Raw genomic sequence first — 22,888 nt, forward strand, 5'->3', positions numbered from 1 at the left:
CCAGTTTCTCTTTTCCCCTCCCCAATCACGTAGCAGCCTTGTAGTCCAATCCCACTGTTGTCTTGAGTGCCTAAATTAACCTAGATAATTCTATCCTCGTCACGGCGACTTGTTCAAATAGCCCAAGGCAATCAGCCTCTGGTATTTCCCCTGGCCACAGAGGTGATGCAACTGGCAAGAGGCTCAGTTCTTTCGCTGAGAATCGAACAGGCCGGTTGTTAAACATTGACTAGTGCACCACCCGGATTTTGGTCGTCCCTTGCCTTTCGAGGATCTGACTACAAGGATGTTACATAAACAGCGGGCGATTAATAGGTGTTTGAGGCTTGCTGGAAAGAAAACACCCTCTCCGCGGAGACAGCGGGCCAGGAGGCGAGGCGAGGCGAGGCGAGGCGGGGCGGGGCGAGGCGGGGCGGGGCGCGGCGGGGCGGGAGCGGATCCTCGGACGCTGCGGCACCGCCCCTCGCGGCGCCGGCGCGGTGGCCCACAGACCTCCGCTCAGGCTCCGGTGCCAGTGGTGCTTCCCGGCAGAGCCATGGCCAGTAAGTAGCGCTGCGGCCCGAGCTCGGGCTGGAGGGAGGTTCCGGGCGCGGCGCCGGCGGACGGTCTCGCCGGCTCAGCCCCTAGCCTCCGCGTCGTGTCCCCGCCGCGCCCATGGCCTTCCTTGCTCCAGTGGCTGCGGGGCTGGGGGCCCGAGCGGCGAGGCCAGTGGGCGCGGGCAGGGCGGGGAGGGGAGGCCGCGGAGCACGGCGCGGCGCACGTCGGGAATTCCGGGCTTCCGGGAGGGCCGGAGGGGCCGCGGGAGCGTTGGGCCTGCGTGCCGGAAGGGCCCGCGCCTTACCTCCCACTGGGCTTGTGTGAAACGGAAGGCAGAGATTCCAGGTGCGTTCCGGGCGCCCCTACTCCACATTCACCTGCGCGGGAAAGGGCGGGGGCGGGTGCTCATTTAAAATGCCACTTCCGCACCCTCCCTGTGGTTCTTGCCTGTTTCTCACTGCTGCCCCCGCTCAGCGACCCGAAGACTGTGCACTTTCAGTAATTATGATACTTCTTCAAATGTGAAACTTTGTCCCGTGGGATTCTTGGAGACTGTTGCTACGTTTTAGATTGAGGTTTTTTTTACATCTTTATTGGAGTATAATTGCTTTACAATGGTGTGTTAGTTTCTGCTTTATAACAAAGTGAATCAGTTATACACATACATATGTTCCCATATCTCGTCCCTCTTGCGTCTCCCTCCCTCCCACCCTCCCTATCCCACCCCTCTAGGTGGTCACAAAGCACGGAGCTGGTCTCCCTGTGCTATGCGGCTGCTTCCCACTAGCTATCTATTTTACGTTTGGTAGTGTATATATGTCCATGCCACTCTCTCGCTTTGTCACAGCTTACCCTACCCCCTCCCCATATCCTCAAGTCCATTCTCTAGTAGGTCGGTGTCTTTTTTCCTGTCTTACCCCTAGGTTCTTCATGACATTTTTTTTTCTTAAATTCCCTATATATGTGTTAGCATACGGTATTTGTCTTTCTCTTTCTGACTTACTTCACTCTGTATGACAGACTCTAGGTCCATCCACCTCATTACAAATAGCTCAATTTCGTTTCTTTTTATGGCTGAGTAATATTCCATTGTATATATGTGCCACATCTTCTTTATCCATTCATCTGATGATGGACACTTAGGTTGTTTCCATCTCCGGGCTATTGTAAATAGAGCTGCAATGAACATTGTGGTACATGACTCTTTTTGAATTATGGTTTTCTCAGGGTATATGCCCAGTAGTGGGATTGCTGGGTCATATGGTAGTTCTATTTGTAGTTTTTTAAGGAACCTCCATACTGTTCTCCATAGTGACTGTACCGATTCACGCTCCCACCAACAGTGCAAGAGTGTTCCCTTTTCTCCACACCCTCTCCAGCATTTATTGTTTCTAGATTTTTTGATGATGGCCATTCTGACTGGTGTGAGATGATATCTCATTGTAGTTTTGATTTGCATTTCTCTAATAATTAATGATGTTGAGCATTCTTTCATGTATTTGTTGGCAATCTGTATATCTTCTTTGGAGAAATGTCTATTTAGGTCTTCTGCCCATTTTTGGATTGGGTTCTTTGTTTTTTTATTGAGCTGCATGAGCTGCTTATAAATTTTGGAGATTAATCCTTTTTCAGTTGCTTCATTTGCAAATATTTTATCCCATTCTGAGGGTTGTCTTTTGGTCTTGTTTATGGTTTCCTTTGCTGTGCAAAACTTTGAAGTTTCATTAGGTCCCATTTGTTTATTTTTGTCTTTATTTCCGTTTCTCTAGGAGGTGGGTCAAAAAGGATCTTGCTGTGATTTATGTCATAGAGTGTTCTGCCTATGTTTTCCTCTAAGAGTTTGATAGTTTCTGGCCTTACAGTTAAGTCTTTAATCCATTTTGAGCTTATTTTTGTGTATGGTGTTAGGGAGTGATCTAATCTCATACTTTTACATGTACCTGTCCAGTTTTCCCAGCACCACTTATTGAAGAGGCTGTCCTTTCTCCACTGTACATTCCTGCCTCCTTTATCAAAGATAAGGTGACCATATGTGCGTGGGTTTATCTCTGGGCTTTCTATCCTCTTCCATTGATCTATCTTTCTGTTTTTGTGCCAGTACCATACTGTCTTGATTACTGTAGCTTTGTAGTATAGTATGAAGTCAGGGAGCCTGATTCTTCCAGCTCCGTTTTTCATTTTCAAGATTGCTTTGGCTATTTGGGGTCTTTTGTGTTTCCATACAAATTGTGAAATTTTTTGTTCTAGTTCTGTGAAAAATGCCAGTGGTAGTTTGATTTAGTTTTGAACGTGAGTTTTGCAAAGGCACCAACCCTGATTATTTGTAATTTGAGCCCTGTCAGGTGAAAATGAAGCACCTTTTTTCTTTGATTTGTGCTTTTGTGGTAAGAGGACTGATTAATTTGCTCCACAGTGAGCCCCCCTCACACCCACTGCAGAATGCCCACTTCTCTTGGGGAAAAAAAAAAAAAAAACTGGGCAAGTTTTTTCTGCACCTGGACCTTGAGCTTTCAGGTTAGGTATTACATGTTACTTACACATCCCCATTCTGGATCAGCCCCAGGGATGAGTTTCTAGCTGTGTTTGTTCCCAGATCTTTGCCTGATTCTTTTACATGAGGCAGTGGAGTGCTCTAGGCTCAAAGTCTGGAGACCGGGATTATTACAGCCTTAGCTCAGCCCATGTCAACAAGTCATTTGATCTCTCTGGACCTCAGTTTCCTGTCCTTTAAAATGGACATTTTTAAGAAATAAATGTTATTTTGAAACCCTTAAAAAAAAAAAGAAATAAAATGGACATAAACTGTTCCTACCAAGGGCTAGTGAGGCTCCCTCAAGATGGTAAGTTTTGTGGACGTGCTCTCTGTTTTTCATTTCAACCTCCTGGAGCGCAGTGCAAGTTGGTGGCTGAATGAACCCTCAGGATCAGGGTATAGAAGTCCTTTTAGGGACTTGCCTGGTGGCGCAGTGGTTAAGAATCCACCTGCCATTGCAGGGGACACAGATTCGATCCCTGGTCCAGGAAGATCCCACATGCCGTGGATCAGCTAAGCCCGTGTGCCACAACTACTAAAGCCCCCTCGCCTAGAGCCCGTGCTCCGCAATGAGAGAAGACCCTGCTCGCTGCAACTAGAGAAAACCTGTGCACAGCAAAGAAGACCCAATGCAGTCAAAAAAGAAAAAAAAAAAGTCCTTTTACACACCTCCCTCTGAGTGTGACTGTCTCTTTCAGAAGAGGCTGATGGACTTGAGAGCTGTGGTTCTTGGTGGGGTTGAGGGTGGTGTTGATCTGACCCCCTTGAGGAATGTTTTCAAGTTACATGACCTCAGCCCCACCCACCCAAAAACAAACAAGGTGCTCATTCTGTCTACAGTCCAGATTTTGGCTTGCTTCTGGCTGTGCCACTCACTTTGTTGACTGGCTTCGTGCAGCTTTCCCTCTGCAAGCTTCTTGTTTCCTCATCTACGAGATACTGTTAATGATACCTCACAGATGCTTCCATGTGTAAAGGACCTGCCTGTTCCTTCTGCTGTTTCCATGTTGGTCCCTTCAGTTAAGATATTTTATCCTTTGTTCCCCTTGGCAAGTCCTTAATTTTTAGAATATAATGAATATTAGTATAGCCAGGGACCTGACAATGAAAAGTAGTTTCATTTTACTGCTGAGGAGATGAAGTGACTAGTATCTTGTCCTCAGCCTCAGGGAACTCCCCAGTGGTGGAATTGTCCGGCTTCAGCCCCCCTGTGGAGCGGGTACTTGCAGCATGTCGGGCAGTCCCAAGCCTGGTGCAGGACAGCTGCCTTTCTGGGTGTGATGGGCGAGAAAGGAAGCCATCAACAGAACCATGGTGGACTTCATCCTACCCTCCTTCAGAAGCAGAGACAAACCCAGCTTCTAAGTTATAGTGGAGACCTTTAGTTGGTCTGTGATGTTTTAGTGACAGCTCAGGCTGTTTGCCCCAAAGTAATTATCCCAGCTTTTGTTTCCTGTTTGGTTTTCATCCAGTCTTTGAAACTATTTGACAAACTGCATTCCGGGTTAAATTTAGTTCCTCTCAGTATATTTAGGAGAAACCAAGGAATGGAACATCTGAGTTTTCCTACTTTTGGGGTTAACCCTGAGCCAAACAGGCCTTCATCAAAGGCTAGGGTCTGTCAGTGTTGCCTCTCTGGGGATGTTTTTACAGCTACAGGAGAGATCCAGAGAGAGAAGTCACTAATGGTGGGATTTCAGACTCCACAGCAGAGGCCAGGTAGGGAAGCGAGGCCACGCCATTACTGATAATTCCTGAAGTTTTGCAAAACTTTGTGGGTTACGACATGGTTTGGAACCTTTAATGTAGCCTTTCGTCAGACCATAAGCAAAAACTGTCAGTCAGGGTCCAGGCAGGACTCAGAAACCACACCAGTCACTTGAACAGGAAAAGAATTCATATAAAGGACTATTAACCAGTAAAAGGTGATTACTGTAAGAGCTAAAAGAGAACTCTATAGGAAAAGCAAATGTAGGGTGTGGCTACTACCTCAAGGAAGGAGTAAGCCTGGAGGAGCCACTAACCTGCTTGCCCCAAGGCTGACAGCAGGTCTGGTTGGCAGAGCTGGCCACATAATACGTGGGACTGAGTCTCCAGTGAAAATGTGGACCCGCTTGTTCAGATAGCAGGAAAAAACGCTGTTCGGTTTTCCTTCCACAGTGTTTCTCTCAACCTCTCATGGTATTTTTTCATTTGCTACTTAATGTTGTGCTCCTTTGGGCACGGGAATATTCATGGGGTGAGTGCAGACCTGCCCAGGGGCCCTGCCCTGTGACTAGGCACATGTGCAGCCCACTGGTTGCCAGGCTCCCCCTCTACCTGCAGCTGGACCAGTGCACTGTGTCCCAGCTGGTGACGGGGACTTCGAGACAGGCATGTCCACTTCCCATGGGCCTGCTGCCCGAACTCACGGTGGAGCAGAGACTTCCAAAGGGATTTCACCTGCTACGCTGGGAGGTGCTCAGCGTCTGGACTGGGGATAGACTGGAGGCTGGAGGTCACATAATAAGGGATAGTCGTGTACTCAGACCTAGTCTTCTTTCTTCAAGCCACATTCTCACTTGTAAGGCAGAAGCTGGCCCTGCCTGCTTCACTTCAGATTCTTGTGCCTGGAATGGGCTTTGCCCACGGATGTGCTCTGTCTCAGGGTTGCTCAACCTCAGCGTTATTGACATTTAGGACTGGATAATTCTTTGTTGTCAGGGACTGTCCTGTGCATTATGGCATGTTTGGCAGTGTCCCTGACCTCTGCCCACTAGATGCCAGTAGTACTGCATTAGCTGTGACCATCAACAATGTCTCCAGACATTGCCAGATGCCTTGGGGGGCAAAATTAACCTTCCATTGAGAAATGCTGCTCTGTGTGATTCAGCAGTCAGATCTTCTGACAGCTGTTTTCTTTTATCTTCATCCTCAGCTTTCCGCTTGGCCCTCATCCAGCTTCAAGTTTCTTCTGTCAAATCAGATAACCTCACTCGAGCCTGTGGCCTTATCTGGGAGGCAGCAAAGCAAGGAGCCAAAATAGTTTCTCTGCCAGTAAGTATGGAGGCAGCCACCCCTTTCTGGGAACTGTTGTCCCAGCAGAATAATGTCCGCTAGCTCTGGTTGTCCTTCTGTGTCCTGGGGTCCAGCAAGGTCCTGTGGGGCCCCAGGATTGCTCCATGCTTGTCTGGAAGATGACCCTAGCAAGAGTCTTTGTGATAAGATGTGCCTGCATGCTTACAGGTTTTTAATTTAGGTCACCTACTCTGTTCAGAAGCCTAGTAGGCTGAGGGACTTAACCTAAAGCTAAAATACTCAGTGCCTCAGATATTTACGTTCTTTCCTTGTGTACTTTAGTCTTTACAGGACCAGGACATATTGATTTTAGCGCTAAGCTTCCAGCATTTAAAAAAGTTGTTGAAAGTTGTTGAAAACTGAAAATTGTTAGAGACATTTAGGAAGTCTGTGGTATCTTCCAAAGTGTGGTAAGCCAGTAGGACTCTGCATCTGTCTCCTACGTCATCTCTTTTAGAACAGAATCAGCTGAAGATTGCGCCACATTTGTTTGTCAGCAAATACAGGGTCAGCCCCAGAGAAGGTCCTGCACGTGTCAGGACATGCATCTACTGGCAGAGGCCTGCTGGGGTCAGTGGTAGAACTATTCCCGACCACCCACTACCCCACTATGGGGAGGAGGCAGCCGTTTGCAAATTCTCCAGGGAGAATTTTCAGGGCTACCTTATATTTTATTTTAGGCTCCAGGCCATTACAATGTGGCCAGTGAGTAGGAATCTTCAACAAGGGAGCTCGAGATCTTAATTTTGCACCATGGGACTCACCTGTACTTGCATCTGATAACGGGTTCTTGTTGGTTTAAGTTGCTAGGGGTAAAAGAGTCTAAAGGCCAGGAGTGAAAGCACTTGAATTCCCCTCTACCTAACTAACACGTGTTTTGTACAAGTTGGTGATCCTCGGCCTTGAGTTTCCTAGCACAGTGCCTGGTGCACAGGCAATCTCAGTAAATACGAAATGAATGAACTAGAGTCGAAATCTCGTAGTTTTGCTTTTCTTTTATCACAGAGCTGTTGAGACATATTCAGGGGAGTGAGAGATTTTGCAGGATCAGAATGATAGTGCTGGAAGGGAGCTTAGAAATAGATCATTTTATACATGAGGAAACACCCTAACCTCTGTGGCTTTCAAAGCTTCTGTATTTTTAAAAAACACAGGCTTTATTACTTTGCATAGTTAATGATATAGTACTGAGACTATGGAGTCATCCTAACGCCCAAAGTCCTATGTGTAAGCCCAGTGGTAGTGGGGCCTGGGTGCCCAAGGCTGGGAAGGCGTAGTTCTCCTGCGGACTCAGGGAGAGGCAAGTGCGGTCTTTTGCCAAGGTGACCAGGATCTGGGATAGCACGCTGACTTGTCTCCTCCAGCCCCACCTGAGTCAGGGGCTGAGTCCTGTCTGTGTCCACAGGCTCTTTAGCCCTGAGGTGTCCATGTTTTTCTTATCAGCTGTGTTTTACCCCTTTGAGAGCTATGTCTTTTTACAGCAGAACTTAAAGTGAGTTGGGTGTTTTGGTGTTTTTTTTCCCCTTTTTCTCCTCCAACATTATTCTAGGAATGCTTTAATTCTCCATATGGTACGAAATATTTTCCTGAATATGCAGAGAAAATTCCTGGTGACTCCACACAGAAGCTTTCTGAAGTAGCAAAGAAGTGCAGCATATATGTCATTGGAGGTAACTTCCTACCCTCAAGGTATAATGGCCTAAACATTAAAAACATCTGAGTAACTTTTGTTGTTACATTTAAATCATGGAATACAAATTAGCTATCAAAAAGAATGAGGTAGGGGCTTCCCTGGTGGCGCAATGGTTGAGGGTCCGCCTGCCAATGCAGGGGACACGGGTTCATGCCCCTGTCCGGGAAGATCCCACATGCCACGGAGCGGCTAGGCCCGTGAGCCATGGCCGCTGAGCCTGCGCATCCGGAGCCTGTGCTTCGCAACGGGAGAGGCCACAACAGTGAGAGGCCCGCGTACCGCAAAAAAAAACCAAAGAATGAGGTAGATCTGTATTTAGGAATGCGGAAGGATCTTTGAGACACACTGTTCAGTGGAAAAAGAGCAAGTTTAATATGAAATGAACAGGTACTTCCATACAGATGAATGCCCCACACAAAAGAAGGTTGTATATTTTTATATGTATTTATGTATGTAAGACATAGTAAATACTGTAGAAGGACACACACCAAACTGATGATGATTTTCTCTAGAGAAGGAGTTGGAAGTACAGGGGCAGGTGGAAAGAGAAACCATATCTGAATGTCTTTCATTAATATAGTGTTAAGATTATTTTTTTTCCCATAAAGAGGCCGCATACATCAAAGGTAGCTTAGAGTATTAGGCTTAGTGAATTAAGTCAGACAGAGAAAGACAAATACTGAATGCTGTCATTTACATGTGGAATCTAAAAAAAGAAAACAAAGGAATGTATATAACAAAATGGAAACAGACTCACAGAGAGAACAAACTAGTGGTTACCAGTGGGGAGAGGGAAGGGGGGAGGGGGAATATAAGGATGGAGGATTATGAGATATAAACTACTATGTATAAAATAAATAAGCAACAAGGTTATATTGTGCAGCACGGATAAATAGAGCCATTATTTTGTAATAACTTTAAATGGAGTAAAATCTAAAAAAATACATTGAATCACAATGTTGTATACCTGAAACTAGTATAATATTGTAAATCAAGTATACTTCAATTTTAAAAAAGTAGCTTTATTTATGTGGTTTTGTTTAAATAAAGTGTTCTGTTTGTTTAAATAAAAATACAATAAAACTGTTTAATATAGCAAACAAAATTATTTCTCTATTATCATATAGTAAGAATTAGAAATGAATAAGAGGAGGAGAAAAGAAGGCAAAGCAAGAAGAGATAGAATTGCAGGAACCATATTCAGTGATGGAAAGACTGACTTACATTCCCACCTCAAGACCTTTTTGGATACAGTTATGTTGCAGGACCTGGTGAATTTAAGTTGAGCAACAGTGAATTCCCTGTGTTGCACCAATGCTTCAGATGAAGTGTTGCTCAAGATCAAAGCTGAATTCAGAAACAGTTTGGTTATTTTGAAACCTTTCTTTGGCATCTAACCTAATTATATTTCACCTACACTCTGAAGTTGGTCTCTGAAAAATCATATTCAAGAAGAAAAAAACATGATTAAATAACCCTTAGAAGATAGTAAACTTTATTGTGGACCCAAGAAGATAGTAAACTTTATCAAGCCTTTGTCCTGTTATCATAAAAGAATGCTTTATTCAGAGTGTTTTCTGTGTCTGTGTGTATCTCCTCTCAATGAAAGGTTCCATTCCTGAAGAGGATGCTGGGAAATTATATAATACCTGTGCCGTGTTTGGGCCCGATGGAACTTTACTGGTAAAGCACAGAAAGGTAAGTAGAGAATGTGGCAAGTCTCATTGCCTCCTGAGAATTTGCTTTGAAGTTCCCAGTAACTCTCATCATATGGTACACACATCAGGCATTTGATTAGTTGGCACAGGTGGCTATTCTTGGCTGTTGGCATTTTGATATAAATTGTAGACTCAGCCTATCGATTTCAGCCAAGGAAAAACCTACAGGAATTTTGATTAGGATGGTATTGAACATACAGTGATCCAACTTTGGGGAGAGCTGACATCTTTGCAGTAGAAGTGCATGCATATACATTTAGGATTGTTACGTCTTCTTGGTAAGTTGATTCTTTTATCATTATATGTCTTTTTTTTTTTTTATTGTAGTACTCTTTGTCTTGAGGTTTAGCTCTGATATTACTATAGCCACTCCAGCCTTCTTATACTTACTGCTTGTATGGTACATCTTTTACTAATCTTTTATTTTCAGTCTATATGTCTCTTTATATTTAAAATGCTTCTCTTGCAGACAGCATGTAGTTGGGTCTTGCTTTTTTTTCATTCTGACAATCTTTGCCTTTTAACTGGAGTGATTACTCTATTTATATTTAATGTAATTATTGATATGGTTGGATTTTAAGCAGATAGACATTTAATTATTTTTTCCCTTTGTTCCTCTTTCCTGCATTCTTTTGGGTTGAGTAGTAGTTTGCTTTTTTTTCCCTAAGTTGTTGCCCTGTGACAATATACACGCTTATATTGTCACAGTCTACTTAGTTAATAATATATTTCTTCATGTGAAATTTAAGAATCTTGCAATTGTATAGGTCATTTCTTTATGGTATGGTTTTCATACATATTGCATCTATATACATTATGAATCCCACAAAACACTAATTTTTAATTTAAGTAGTCATGTGTATTTTAAAGAAATTAAGAGAAATATTTTGTGTTTACCCAAACACTTACCATTTCTAGTGTTTTTCTTTTCTTCCTGAAGATCTTAGTTCTGTCTGGTATGTTTATCTTCAAACAAAAAGACCTCCTTTAGCATTTTTGTATTGAGGCTCTGCTAGCTATGAATTATCTTAGTTTTTATTTATGAATATACCTTTACTTTGCCTTTATTCTTTTTTTTTTAAATACTTATTTATTTGGCTGCGTCGGGTCTTAGTTGCGGCATATGGGATCTTCATTGCGGCATCTTTCGTTGTGGCGCGCAGGGTCCTCTCTAGTTGTGGCGTGCAGGCTCTAGAGTGCACGGGGATTAGTTGCCCCACAGCATGTGGGATTTTATTTCCCCGACCGGGGGTCAAACCCGCGTCCCCTGCATTGGAAGGCGGATTCTTAACAACTGGACCACCAGGGAAGTCCCGCCTTTATTCTTAAAAAAGATTTTTGGTGGGGCTTCCCTGGTGGCGCAGTGGTTGAGAGTCTGCCTGCCGATGCAGGGGACACGGGTTCGTGCCCCTGTGTGGGAAGATCCCACATGCCGCAGAGCGGCTGGGCCCGTGAGCCATGGCCGCTGAGCCTGTGCGTCCAGAGCCTGTGCTCCCCAACGGGAGAGGCCACAACAGTGAGAGGCCCGCGTACCGCAAAAAAAAAAAAAAAAAAAAAAAAAAAAGATTTTTGGTGGAATAGAATTCTGGGTTGACAGTTTTCTTTTTTTCCTCAGAAGTTTGAAAGATGTTATTATTCAGTTATCTTCTAGCCTCTTTTTTTACCCCCGATATGAAGTTAGTGATAATTAGTATTGTCCTTCTGCATGCAATTCATGTTTTTCTCTACCTGCCTTCAAGGTCTTTTCATAATCTTTAGTTCTCACTATTTTGACTCTTATATTCCTAGATATGGTTTTCTTTGTATTTGTCCTGCTTTGTGTTTCTTGAATCTGTAAAATTTAAGTCTTTCACTGTATTTGGGAAACTTGGCGGCATTATTTTGTTAAATATTTTTCTGTCCCATTCTCTTCTTATGGGACTCCAGTTTTGATACTGTTCACCAAACCAGGTCACCAAGGCTCTGTTTTTTATTTTTGTTTTTCAATGCTTTATCTCTGTCTTCTTCAGATTGGGCATTTTCCATTGACCCATCTTCAGATTCACTGAGTCTTTCTTCTGTAATCTCCACTCTCCTGTAAATCAGTCCAGTGAAATTTTTTAAAAATTCATATGTTGAGTTTTTCAGTTCTAAAATTTTCATTTCATTCTTTTTCATAGCTTTTATTCCCTACTCTATTTTCTGTTCGTTTATGCATTAAGAGCTTATTTTTCTTTACTCTCTTGAGCTTAGTTTCAATAGCTGCTTTAAAGTCTTTGATAATTATCACATCTGGGTCTTACTGGGGTCTGCTCCATTGCTGCTTTTCTTTAACACTTTGGGTAATATCTTTGTGTATCTAGTAATTGGGATTGTATATTGGATTATATGTTGTTGAGATTCTAACTTCTATTACATTCCCCTGAAAAGTGTTGAATTTTTTATTTTAGCAAGTAGTTAATTTGGGCATACTCAAACACCAAACTCTTTTTCCTTTGTGAGGTGGGTAGCAATTTCAGCTGCTCTGTTCTACTGTAAAGTTGTTTAGCTTTAGCTGGGCTGCTTGGAGTTTGCCCCACACATCTTTAGTTCATTGGTTAGTCAGAGATTTGGACAGATTTTATATGTAAAATATAAAAATTTGGCTTTCTCCTTTTCAGCATTTCCCCCTCACTTTCCACCTGCCATGAAACTCTATTCTCTGGTTCCTCAGCTGGTATGATTGTGCGTAGTTGTCACCACCACTCCTAGCAACAGCTGGGGCCTTGCCTCCAACTAAAAGCTGTAAACAAATGGGAAACTCACACAGCCCTAGTCCCTTCTTCCAAGTGTTGACTTCTCTTCTGTTTCTGCCTGATTTTGATTATTCTCGAGTGCTTTTAAGTAGTTGTGTTTTTTATTTTGTCCAGAGTTCATAGTTATCTATGAGAAAGCTGGTCTGATAGGAGCCACTCTGCCATTAGTGGAAGAGGACCCAGCATTGAGCTATGTTTCTTTTTTTTTTAAGTTAAGTATATTTCTTTTTAATTAATTAATTAATTAATTTTTTGGCTGTGTTGGGTCTTCATTGCCATGCAGTCTTTCTCTAGTTGCGGAGCGTGGGGTTTACTCTTTGTTGCGTTGTGCAGGCTTCTCATCGCAATGGCTCCTCTTGTTGCGGAGCACGGGCTCTAGGTGTGTGGGTTTCAGTAGTTGTGGCAATTGAACTTATATTGTCACAGTCTCAATATAAGGGGGTGCTCAGTAGTTGTGGTGCATGGGCTTAGTTGCTCTGCGGCACCTGGGATCTTCCTGGACCAGGGCTCAAACCCGTGTCCTCTGCATTGGCAGGTGGCTTCTTAACCACTGAGCCACCAGGGAAGTCCCAGCATTGAGCTATTAACCCAACTCTTTAAAGTGCTTGTTTTCAGAATTGAGTTTTCCAGGCCATGAATATGATATATATATCTCTCCATTTACTTAGGCTTTCTTTAATTTCTCTCAAAGTTTTTTAATAGTTTTTTGGGTATAGTCTTGTATATCATTTACTAGATTTGTTCCTAATTGGTATTTCTTGATGCCCTTTCATTTTCTGTTTCTTGCTAGTGTACAGAAGTAGAACTAATCTGTAAAATATTGACCTTGTATATAGTACCCTTGCGTAAACTTATTCATTCTAATAATTCATCTGTATATTTCCTTTGACATTTCTTAGGTATACAAATATATCATCTGAGAATAATGGCGTTTAATTTTTTCTTTCTAATCTTTATCCTTTTTATTCCTTTCCTTTGCCTTGTTGCTTTGGTTAGGACCTCTGGTACAGTGTTGAATAGCAGGTGTACTTACCTTGTTCTTGATCTCAATAGGAGAAGGGTTTTAATGTTTCACCATTAAATATGATGTTTCCTTAGATTTTTTTTTTTGCAGATATTCTTTATCAGATTAAGGAGGTTCCCTTCCTAGAAGAGTTTTTCTGTTCCGTTTTTTAAATAAGAATGGATGGAGAAGTTTACCAAATGCTCATTATGCACCTCTTAGGATGATCATATGACTTTTCCCCTTTATTTTGTTCATGTGGTAAATCACATTGATTGGTTTTTTAATGTTAAATCACATTGGCTTTCCTTGAATAAATCCAATTTGGAAGTGATGTGTTTCTTTTTAATATATTGCTGCATTGGGTTTGCAAATTTTACCTATTTGTGATTGCTCACCCACTCTCCACCTCTTCTGCCAATGTATCGGTTTGATTCTGATTCTGAGAAGTCTTCATTTAGCATTTATATTGAGTAAAAAAGCTGCACATTAATTGCTTTCCATAAGAAATCTAGATGTTGATTTGCACACCACTAAGGAAACAAGGGTCTAAGACCTACAGCATCATTTTTCCAGTTCCCTGTGTTAGAAATTATTTTGATATGATGTCAGTCAGCTTGTGGGGTGGGTTGTGGGCAGATTGGGGGTGCTGTTTGTACAGTTGATCTTAGAACACCCCCATTGCTGGCCATGGAAAGATGTTTGTTATTATTGTCATGAACCCTGCAGAAAAGAGGTAACCGAATCCATTATTTGTGATGCAGCTCCATCTGTTTGACATTGATGTTCCTGGGAAAATCACATTTCAAGAATCTAAAACATTGAGTCCTGGTGATAGTTTCTCCACATTTGATACTCGTACGTACCAGATAAATTCACCTCTTTTAGCAGTCCCTGTAGAAAAGGATCAGGTAGTCCTATGTTTTTCACTTCTCTCCCTTCCCAACCTCTTTACAAAACCTGACTGAAAGGCCAGAAGTGAGAAGGGCAGAGAATGGTCAGAGATCTAGAAAGGGGGGGCTGGATGGAGAACTGAGGGTTTGACATGGTTTTGCTCTTCCATTTGGTCACAGCCTTTTATTAGTATGATAGCTTCCGGCCTGTACCCATTAGGCCACGATTGAACACCTCCCACTTATATAAGAAGCATTCAGTTAGAACGAGTTTCTCATCTCTGCTTTGCTGTTGTAAATGATGTCTTCACGAGGTGAGGTCCAGGCGGGAATAAGCTTATACATTTTCTCCATCCATGGGCCCTGCATGAATGTATTCCCGTCAGTGTTTTGTGATCATTAGATCTTGGAGGCTTTCCCTGCTGCACCATGAGGGAGGAGCTTAACTTTTTGTTTGTGTATTTTCTGTTTGGAAAACAGCTTACTGCAGAGTGGGCCTGGGCATCTGCTACGACATCCGCTTTGCAGAGCTGGCACAAATCTATGCACAGAGAGGTAAGGCAGCACTACAGTTATGTTGTGTAAATGCTTGGAGGTTTAATTTGGGCTGGTCTTTATGGATAGAGGGAACCCTTGGTCAGAAAACCTGGAGGAGAGGTCTTAATTTCTCTACCTCCATATGAATTCTCAGACTTCTGCATATGGACAGTATGGTTTTTTTGGGGGTTGTAATTTAACACGCCACATAGCTGAGGGAGGAGCCATACTCCTAAACTAAACCTCTGCTCTACCCTTTGAGCCCTTCCTGCTACTGTGTTTGGAAAGAGTCACTCGGGGCCCAGTAGAGATGGTCTGCGTGCACATGGCTTTCACCACTTACTAGTCCTAGATGTTGGGTAGTTGAAATGTAGTCAGTGACATTTTGGTCCAGAGGAGCATGCTACCATCCTGGAGAAGCACCAAGTCAGATCAGAAGATTTGGGTTCTGGTTCCAACTCTTCCCCTTAATTGGCACAATACTTTGGGTAAATTACTTAATCTCTGGAAAAATATGCATCTCCACAGGAACAGTGTGAAGATTAAGGAGAGAGGACTTACAGAATTCCTCATATGGTACTCAACAAATATTAGCATACCTACTAGACTACCAAAGTTACTCTGATTCCAATTTATCTGTCGGTGAAAGTGAAGTGGGTGCAAACGGTTTGACTCCCTGCTCGGCAGAAGGTGGAGGCACAAGGGCTCTGGGTTGGCAGTCTCAGTTGAGTCTTAGCAATAAGTAGTAGAGCCCTACTCTGCCCCTCGTTTCAATTGACAAGCATCACAAAACATGGTCCTTGGCCATGGGAGCTGACCACATGATGCTGAGAGGAATTCGAATGACAGGTTCTCCACTTTTTTAAAGCAAAGTCACATGTTGTGGTTTTGGTTGTCAATACCACTTTTCTTGTGTGTATGTGTTTTGTGTGTGTGTGTCTAGAGGAATTTAGAGCCATACTTAATGCTGCTGACCCTGTCTGACTTGGCTGAATCTTTTTATGCTTGGGGAAGTTTGAGTTTGGTCCCTGCTGGGTAAGGAACAGAGGGAGGGGCTAGTGTGGTTGGGTGCCTACCTGCATCTGCTCTTTGGCCTTTCTCTCCCCAAGGCTGCCAGCTGTTGGTATATCCTGCAGCTTTTAATTTGACCACCGGACCAGCCCACTGGGAGTTGCTTCAGCGAGGCCGGTAAGAAAGCATCTCAAGCACACCTTCAGGAGTCTCAGTGTTTCTTTGCGGGAACATTTCCAGTTTGGTGGAAGCACCAACCTTCCCCGTAAGGAATGCTGCCTCTGACTCAGAATGCCCCGGCATCCAAATGCAGTTGAAAAAGGTGACTCTTTTCATCTTGCAGCCCAAAAGGAGGGCTTCTAGTGTAGGGCACCTTCTCCTCAGAAGCCACAGCACCAGTCTCATGGATTTTGGGGACTGTGATTTTTGAATTTCGAAGAGCATTCACTGCATCGGGTGGGCAGCAATTTCATTCTTCTGTGTTCAGGCATGGATTGGTGTCTCTGATACAGTTGCCAGCAACTTTTACAGAGAATTGGAGACCCACGGAATGTATGTGTCCGAAGCCAAGGAAAAGGCAGGGGTTATTTTAGCCTGACAGCCCTAGGGAGAGACTTGTGGTCTGCACTCTGTGGACCCTGTGCTGCTCAGATTGGGTGTTTCTCCTACTCCATCCTCCATAGTGTCCTGCTGGTCTTGGCACTCTGCCAAGAAACTCATCATCAGTTCTCGCTCTTCTAACTTCTAAGTCCTGAGCGTTGCACAGCTATGTTGTGCATGTCACAGTTGCTGTTTCCCTGGTCCCCTGAGGCTGAGGAGTGGTGAAGGGAAGATGGCAGAGGTGCGTGTAACATGGAAGGGGAAAGGAGTGTGACTGTGTAAAGTGTTCTGCAAAACAAATGCTGGTCAGAGATGACAGTTTTTTTCATTAAAAGATTTTTAAAGTGAGGTGTTATATACTTACAGAAAAGTGTACTAGTTTTAAGTTTACAGGTTAGTGAGTTTTTACATACGTATTCACTATGACCAAGATCAACATCTTGAACATTTCTAGTGCCTTGCAGTGCTCCCTTTTGCTCCTTCCCAGTCAGTACTCTCTTCTCTCTGCCCAGGGGTAGCCACTAGCTCATGTCTGGAGATGATGGTAATTTTTATTGGAAGGGGATGTAGAAGTGTTTGGCTGGTTGCGTGATGGAAGGCGGGGTAGGGGTACGTGATACCCATGAGTATTAATAAACGCTGCCTTGTTGAAAGGAAGAAAAGCTTGGGAGAGACTGGGATGGTCTGGCATGAATCTGTTGATTGAGCCCAGAGGGCTCTGGGTCAGGTGGCTTTGGTGCACCCGAGCTGCCACCCGAAATTCTTGCCTAATTTGAGACAATGGGGCTGCCACATGGGCATGGAAGGGCCCTGCAGCCCTGCAAGGTGTGTTGTCCCAGAGCAAGGCCAGTCCATTCTCTCTGGCCACCTTGACTGCATTAACCAGAGAAGCTCTGCTCTTTACACGTTACAGGTTGGCTCAGGCCGGGGTTTCTCGGCTTTGGCAGCACTGACATCTTGGGCTGGATGACTCTTTGGTGTAGGGGCTGCCCTGTGCATTGCAGGGTGTTTAGCAGCACCCCTGGCCTCTACCCACTAGATGCCAATAGCAATCCTTTAGTCGTGACAGTCAAAAATGTCTCCGGACACTGGCACATGTCCCCTGGTGGGCAGAATTGCTCGAGAACTGGCTTATGCAATAAGATCTTTTTTGAAGAGAGGGTTCTGTGGCTTTGGATGTTTCTTCCACATCTGAGCCAGCCTGTCCTATCCTAGTTTTTGAAATAAGGATCTGTACACTTAGGATAAAAAGTCACAGATCTATGTAATCACTGTATAATTTACCTCTTTTCTGTCCATTAACTACAGCGCTGTTGATAATCAGGTGTACGTGGCCACGGCATCTCCTGCCCGGGATGACAAAGCCTCCTATGTTGCCTGGGGACACAGCACCGTTGTGAGTCCTTGGTGAGTTGGCTACACAGGGACAGGCTCACGAGGAGCTCGGGAGATGGCACTTGGGCAAGTGGGTTGTCTGATTCCTGCCAGGTCCCGCCCCTCCCTCCACCCCCATCTCCCCACATGCCTGCCAGGTCTCCAGGTCTCTCAGTGAGAGAAGCTTCCACTTGAAAACCATGTGAGAGAGAAACGGTCCTGCTCTCCTGACTGAGTGCTTGGCCTCAGCCCTCTTCTGAGTTTCTAAGTGACTTTTAATGTCAACCAAACTTGGAAACAAGGCAGCAGTCACGGGTGGGTGGTTTTAGTAAAAGAGGCTCCCAAACTCTTGGCTTTTGGTTAAAATTTAGACTGGGTCAATGGTCCTAGGGCAGGAATGAGTTGCAGGTTGAGGATTTGCTCCCTGCATAATGACTAGAGGAGAGTGGAGGATGGGATGAATTAAGGGGAGCTGTGAACTTGTCCTCTGTGAGAGGGAAAAGCATTTTATTACTTAGCGAAACCAGCATGGAAGTCTGCCCAGATACATATACATATGTTAATAGACATATCTTACTGGCATTTGTATAGTTTACATAGTACTTTCACACACATAATCTCAGTGTGAACTCTCAGGGACTTATCTTTATTTAGCCCAGTTTATAGATGGTAGACTTGAAGTTTACAGGATAAAGTGGCTAGAACTGGTGTTTGGATCCAAGACTTTTGAATTCAGAACTGAGATTTATTCCATACTACTTCTCATATGTCTGTATGATTACAGACACATAAGCACACACACACAGATATGCATTTCTACAATTTCAGGATAAATAAACCAGTAACAAGGCTGCAAAGGCTTAAACGTCACTGTGGGGTTCCTAAAGTTTCTCTCTGCTGACTTTACAGGACCCACAGATTAAAGTGTGTGGTGGGGAAGGCCTTGGAAGATGTGACCAGCGAGAGAGTCCCAGTGAGCCTCTTGCACGCTAGGATTTGGGAGGCATTGAAAGACTGGAAGGATTGAGTTGGCTTCAGAATTAAACTTGACTCAAGTTCCTCTGCAGATGTTAGTGATCAGCTTCCTGACCTTTTGGGCAGCTCTGCTCCCCAGCTGGTTCTCCTAATGAACTCTGTTACTGATCAAGCTGGCTGCTCTGACACAAAGTAGTTGTATAAGATTTACCTTTATTTCTTCCTTTTTAGAATCCCCCCCCGTTCGGTTTGGGAGCCCTCTGGCTTATATCAGCGTTGGTATACGCGCCTGGGGTTAACATAGAGATCTTTGAATGCCAGGGCAAATGGGAAAGAAATAGAAGAGACTAGAAAAGGATTCAGTTAAATGGCATTAATGATGGTGTTTGTAGCTCATTGTGCCAAAAATTTGTGGCCATCTGGTAGATGGAACCAATTATTATGTCAGATTGTTTGTTGTATCAGATTACTTTGTTTTGTGCTTTGGAGAAATTTCATTTCACAGATATGTTTCTGAAGCTGTTTTGGGCCAAGAGCCTCAGCACAGGAAAGAGTTTTCCAAATCAGCTTTTCCTCAGATTTATGGAGTGTTGCTGTTCCCAGTGTGGGGTTCCTGCCAGGGCATGGTTCTACCATTTCTACCCAGGCCCCATAGGTTGAAACCTTTCCCTCAAACCCTGAAAGCCATTAACATAGGGATCCAGGGATCACAGGCATGAAACCAGAGATCCAGGCAGATCTGGGCCCTGCCCAGGCCTAGTCTCACCATCCGCATGGTTGGGTAGCAGCCTTGGGAGGTGTGAAGAAACAGAGCCAGACTCCCCTTGTAAAGGGGTCTTGAATGTACTCACGAGGAGACAGATGGAGCTTCCTGTTGGTTATAGGTGTCTCTATTCCCAGATGTTTACATCCGTCGACAGAAATAATAAATAATCTATAATAGGAATAGAAAAGAGTTTTATTCAAGCCAAACTGAGGGCTGTAGCCTTTGAGACAGCCTCTCACATAGCTCTGAGGAACTATTCTGAAGAAGCATGGTTTGCGGCACAATTTTATATCTTGTCAGAACAAGGAATGTCAAACACAACAGGTGTACATTCTTTCAAGATTTCAAAAAAAAAAAAGATCAGCATGTATACAGCAAGTGGTATGGCCTTGGTGCTTGGGAAGGGAGCCTTATATAGAAAGAGTATTAGCATTGATGTCTCAGGAAGGGAGGCATTTATTTCCATCTTCGGAACAAACATTCTTTCCTTCTGGACAGTGCACCCTTTTCTCTAATAGTTAAAGCAGATGTACAATGTATGTGTGATAGGCCACAAGGCAGGCTGTTCCAGTTAGCATAAAGTTTAAGTTAAATGATGTATAAGCCAGAATGACTTCCCCATACCTCATTATGTGAAAATTTCTTCCATCACATCTTAGAATAATTACCATTCCCTAGCAGTTTGTGGGTTACAAAATACACTCCATAATTTTCTCACCAAGTCCTCACAGAGCTCATATTTCCACTTTATGGATTAGGAAATGGAGATTCCAGATGACTTGCCACAAGGCCACACAGCTACTTCAATGGTAGAACAGGAATTTATGCCCCTACCTTCTTGTTTTAAATCTCAGATTCCTTCCCCTTTAGCCTGTGAGATGGGGAGGAAAAACAGAGAGACCCTGAATATCAGCAAACATCAGAGAATCCACTCATTCTTCCCCTGAATCTTTTTCAGGGGGGAGGTCCTCGTCAAAGCTGGCACTGAAGAAATGATCGTGTATTCAGACATAGGTAAGATTAGCTCTGGCACAGTTTAGGTCTCTGGTGTCCCCATTCTCTGAGGCCAGATTCCATAGCTGTGAAACCCTGTCACCTGGAGGGGCTCCTTTATGCCCCACCCTCCTCATTTATCCTTGGTTCTCTGGCCAAGCCCTGGGGCTGTATCTCAGCCTGAGTTTTCTTGGTTTGGTTTGAAATGACTACAGGGGCATTGCCAGGCTGTCTGTGCCTCCAGACAAGGCCTGTGAGCAAATTACTTGCTGAGGCTCTGGTTGTTTTCATAGCATTTGGGGAAGAAATTCCCGTCGGGCGGTAAGGAATTACATCTTACTAATAGTGCACTTTTCTGTTTTTGCAGACCTGAAGAAGTTGGCTGAAATACGCCAGCAAATCCCCATTTTTAGCCAGAAGCGCTCAGACCTCTATGCAGTGGAGGCGAAAAAGCCCTAATGTTTATGTTTCCAACGTGTCATGAAACAGGAAGATATGTTTCTACAACATAATCAACTCCCTTCTGAATTCTTTAATGGAGATTCTTTTTTGTTTTTTTTTAATTTCAGCCTTTTCCCTTCCTGGATAGGGAAGCTCTCTGTTGAGATGGTGGAGCATCAACTGATGCTGGTATTCTCCACACCATATTAAATAGTCAAAAAGGACTCAGGCTGACATAGACGAGCAGAAGGCAAGGGGATGGCTGTAAGTCTTCCATATTCAAGTTATCTCAAAGCAATTAGTAAAAGTATCAGATCTTGGTATCCTTAATGGTTGATTGACCAGATATGAATATATCTGTGTCATGAACTTCTTATCTGATTGTTGGAGTTGGAATCCATTACGTAGAAAACTTGTTCTTTGAGCAGTACCTTAAAGTTACATTTTTGGTCTGTGAGTAGCTATGGAAAGCAAGGTGATGGATCCTTGGTGTTGGCTACAGGAGATGGCAGCACCTTTCCTAGCAGCCTTTGGGCTCTTCAAATTCAGGAAGGAGCTAACTATTTAAGACCCCCTTAGTTTTAGGGGAAACATTGTTTCAATAATGAGCCCCCTGGGAGAATGGCAGTAGCATAATTTGGTCAAGGTAACTAAAGTGTGAGTCTCTGCAAAAGATTTTCTTGATAGGGGTGAGTGTCTCTTTTTCTTTTCTCCCTAGTAACACTTATAGCTTGATAAAGGTAAGTTTTTAGCCCGGTGGTTTTCAGAATCCTTTTACATAATTAAAAATTAAGAATTCCATTGAGGTTTATGTATGTTATAGCTAGTGGTGGGTTGGTAAATGTTTAATGACCAGCTGTCTGAGAAGAAGTCGATTTTGTAGTAGCATTTGCCAATTTCCACGGTGTACTTACTGCCAAATTCAAGCTATCAGTGTAACACCTCTAAACACAGAGCTGGGAATAGATGTGCTCGATTGGCTCTTGTGAGCTGGTGCAATTCTACTCTAGCACACCACTGTTTACATATATATAGATGTTTGCCATACTGGAAAATAAAATTTAAAACAAAAGAATACACGAACACGCATCCCATTATCTATAAGAATGATGACATTATCATGTGCAGTTTAACCAGCACTGTATACGCAGAAGTGTTGTACAGTGAAAAAGGCAAATGACTTTTTAAAAATAAGTGTATAATTTGGCAAAATTTGACATGTATATACATGAAACCACTTCAATCAAGATAATGAATATACCCACCACCCCTAAAAGCTTCTTTGTGCTCTTTTATAATCTCTCTGGCTACTCCTCACATCCTCAGGCAAACACTGATCAGCTTTGTCACTACAGATCAGTTTGAATTTTCCAAAATTACCCAAAAGTGGAATCATACTATAGTTTTTTGTGTCTTCTTTCACTCACCATAATTATTTGGAGATTCATCCGTGTGTGTGCTTCAGTAATTCATTCCTTTTTTATTGAGTTAGTAGTCCATTGTATGGATGTACTGGAATTTATCCATTTACCTGTTGATAGACATTTGAATTGTTTCCAGTTTTGGGCTATTACAAATAAAGCTGCTAGTTACATTTTGTACATGTTGTTCATTTCTCTTGAGTAATGTCCAGGAGTGGAATGGTGGAGTCTTGCATGTATTTCACTGCCAGTGCCATTTTACTTAGCAGTCTGTCAGAGTCCTAGGTGCTCCACATCCTCATCAGCACTTGGTATGATAAGCTTTTAAAATTTTAACGATTTTAATATGCATGTAATGTTATTTCATTATAGCTTTTTATTTTTTTTGGCGGAACGTGGGCCTCTCACTGTTGTGGCCTCTCCCGTTGCGGAGCACAGGCTCCGGACGCGCAGGCTCAGCGGCCATGGCTCATGGGCCCAGCCGCTCTGCGGCATGTAGGATCTTCCCAGACCAGGACACGAACCCGTGTCCCCTGCATCGGCAGGTGGACTCTCAACCACT

The 22,888-nt window shown here is 43.5% G+C and overlaps 1 protein-coding gene across 1 annotated transcript; it reads left to right on the forward strand.

Moving 5' to 3' along the window:
* Positions 1 to 448: 448 nt before the first annotated feature.
* NIT2 (nitrilase family member 2) lies at positions 449 to 22,504 on the forward strand. Its single transcript, XM_082840444.1, has 10 exons — positions 449 to 542; positions 5,988 to 6,106; positions 7,677 to 7,797; positions 9,430 to 9,518; positions 14,080 to 14,173; positions 14,689 to 14,763; positions 15,855 to 15,933; positions 17,665 to 17,763; positions 20,430 to 20,485; positions 20,832 to 22,504. Exons 1-10 carry the CDS (start codon positions 536 to 538, stop codon positions 20,921 to 20,923), a joined length of 831 nt encoding a protein of 276 aa, XP_082696570.1. The 5' UTR covers positions 449 to 535; the 3' UTR covers positions 20,924 to 22,504.
* Positions 22,505 to 22,888: the final 384 nt, after the last annotated feature.

The sequence above is a fragment of the Leucopleurus acutus genome (assembly GCF_964270905.1).
Source record: "Leucopleurus acutus genome assembly, chromosome: 5".
NCBI lineage: Eukaryota > Metazoa > Chordata > Mammalia > Artiodactyla > Delphinidae > Leucopleurus > Leucopleurus acutus.

Excerpts from the sequence above, each read along its gene's own strand:
- NIT2 (XM_082840444.1), top strand. Across the intron at positions 9,519-14,079 it reads TACTGGTAAAGCACAGAAAG|CTCCATCTGTTTGACATTGA; the intron begins GTAAGTAGAGAA and ends TTTGTGATGCAG. Across the intron at positions 20,486-20,831 it reads GATCGTGTATTCAGACATAG|ACCTGAAGAAGTTGGCTGAA; the intron begins GTAAGATTAGCT and ends CTGTTTTTGCAG.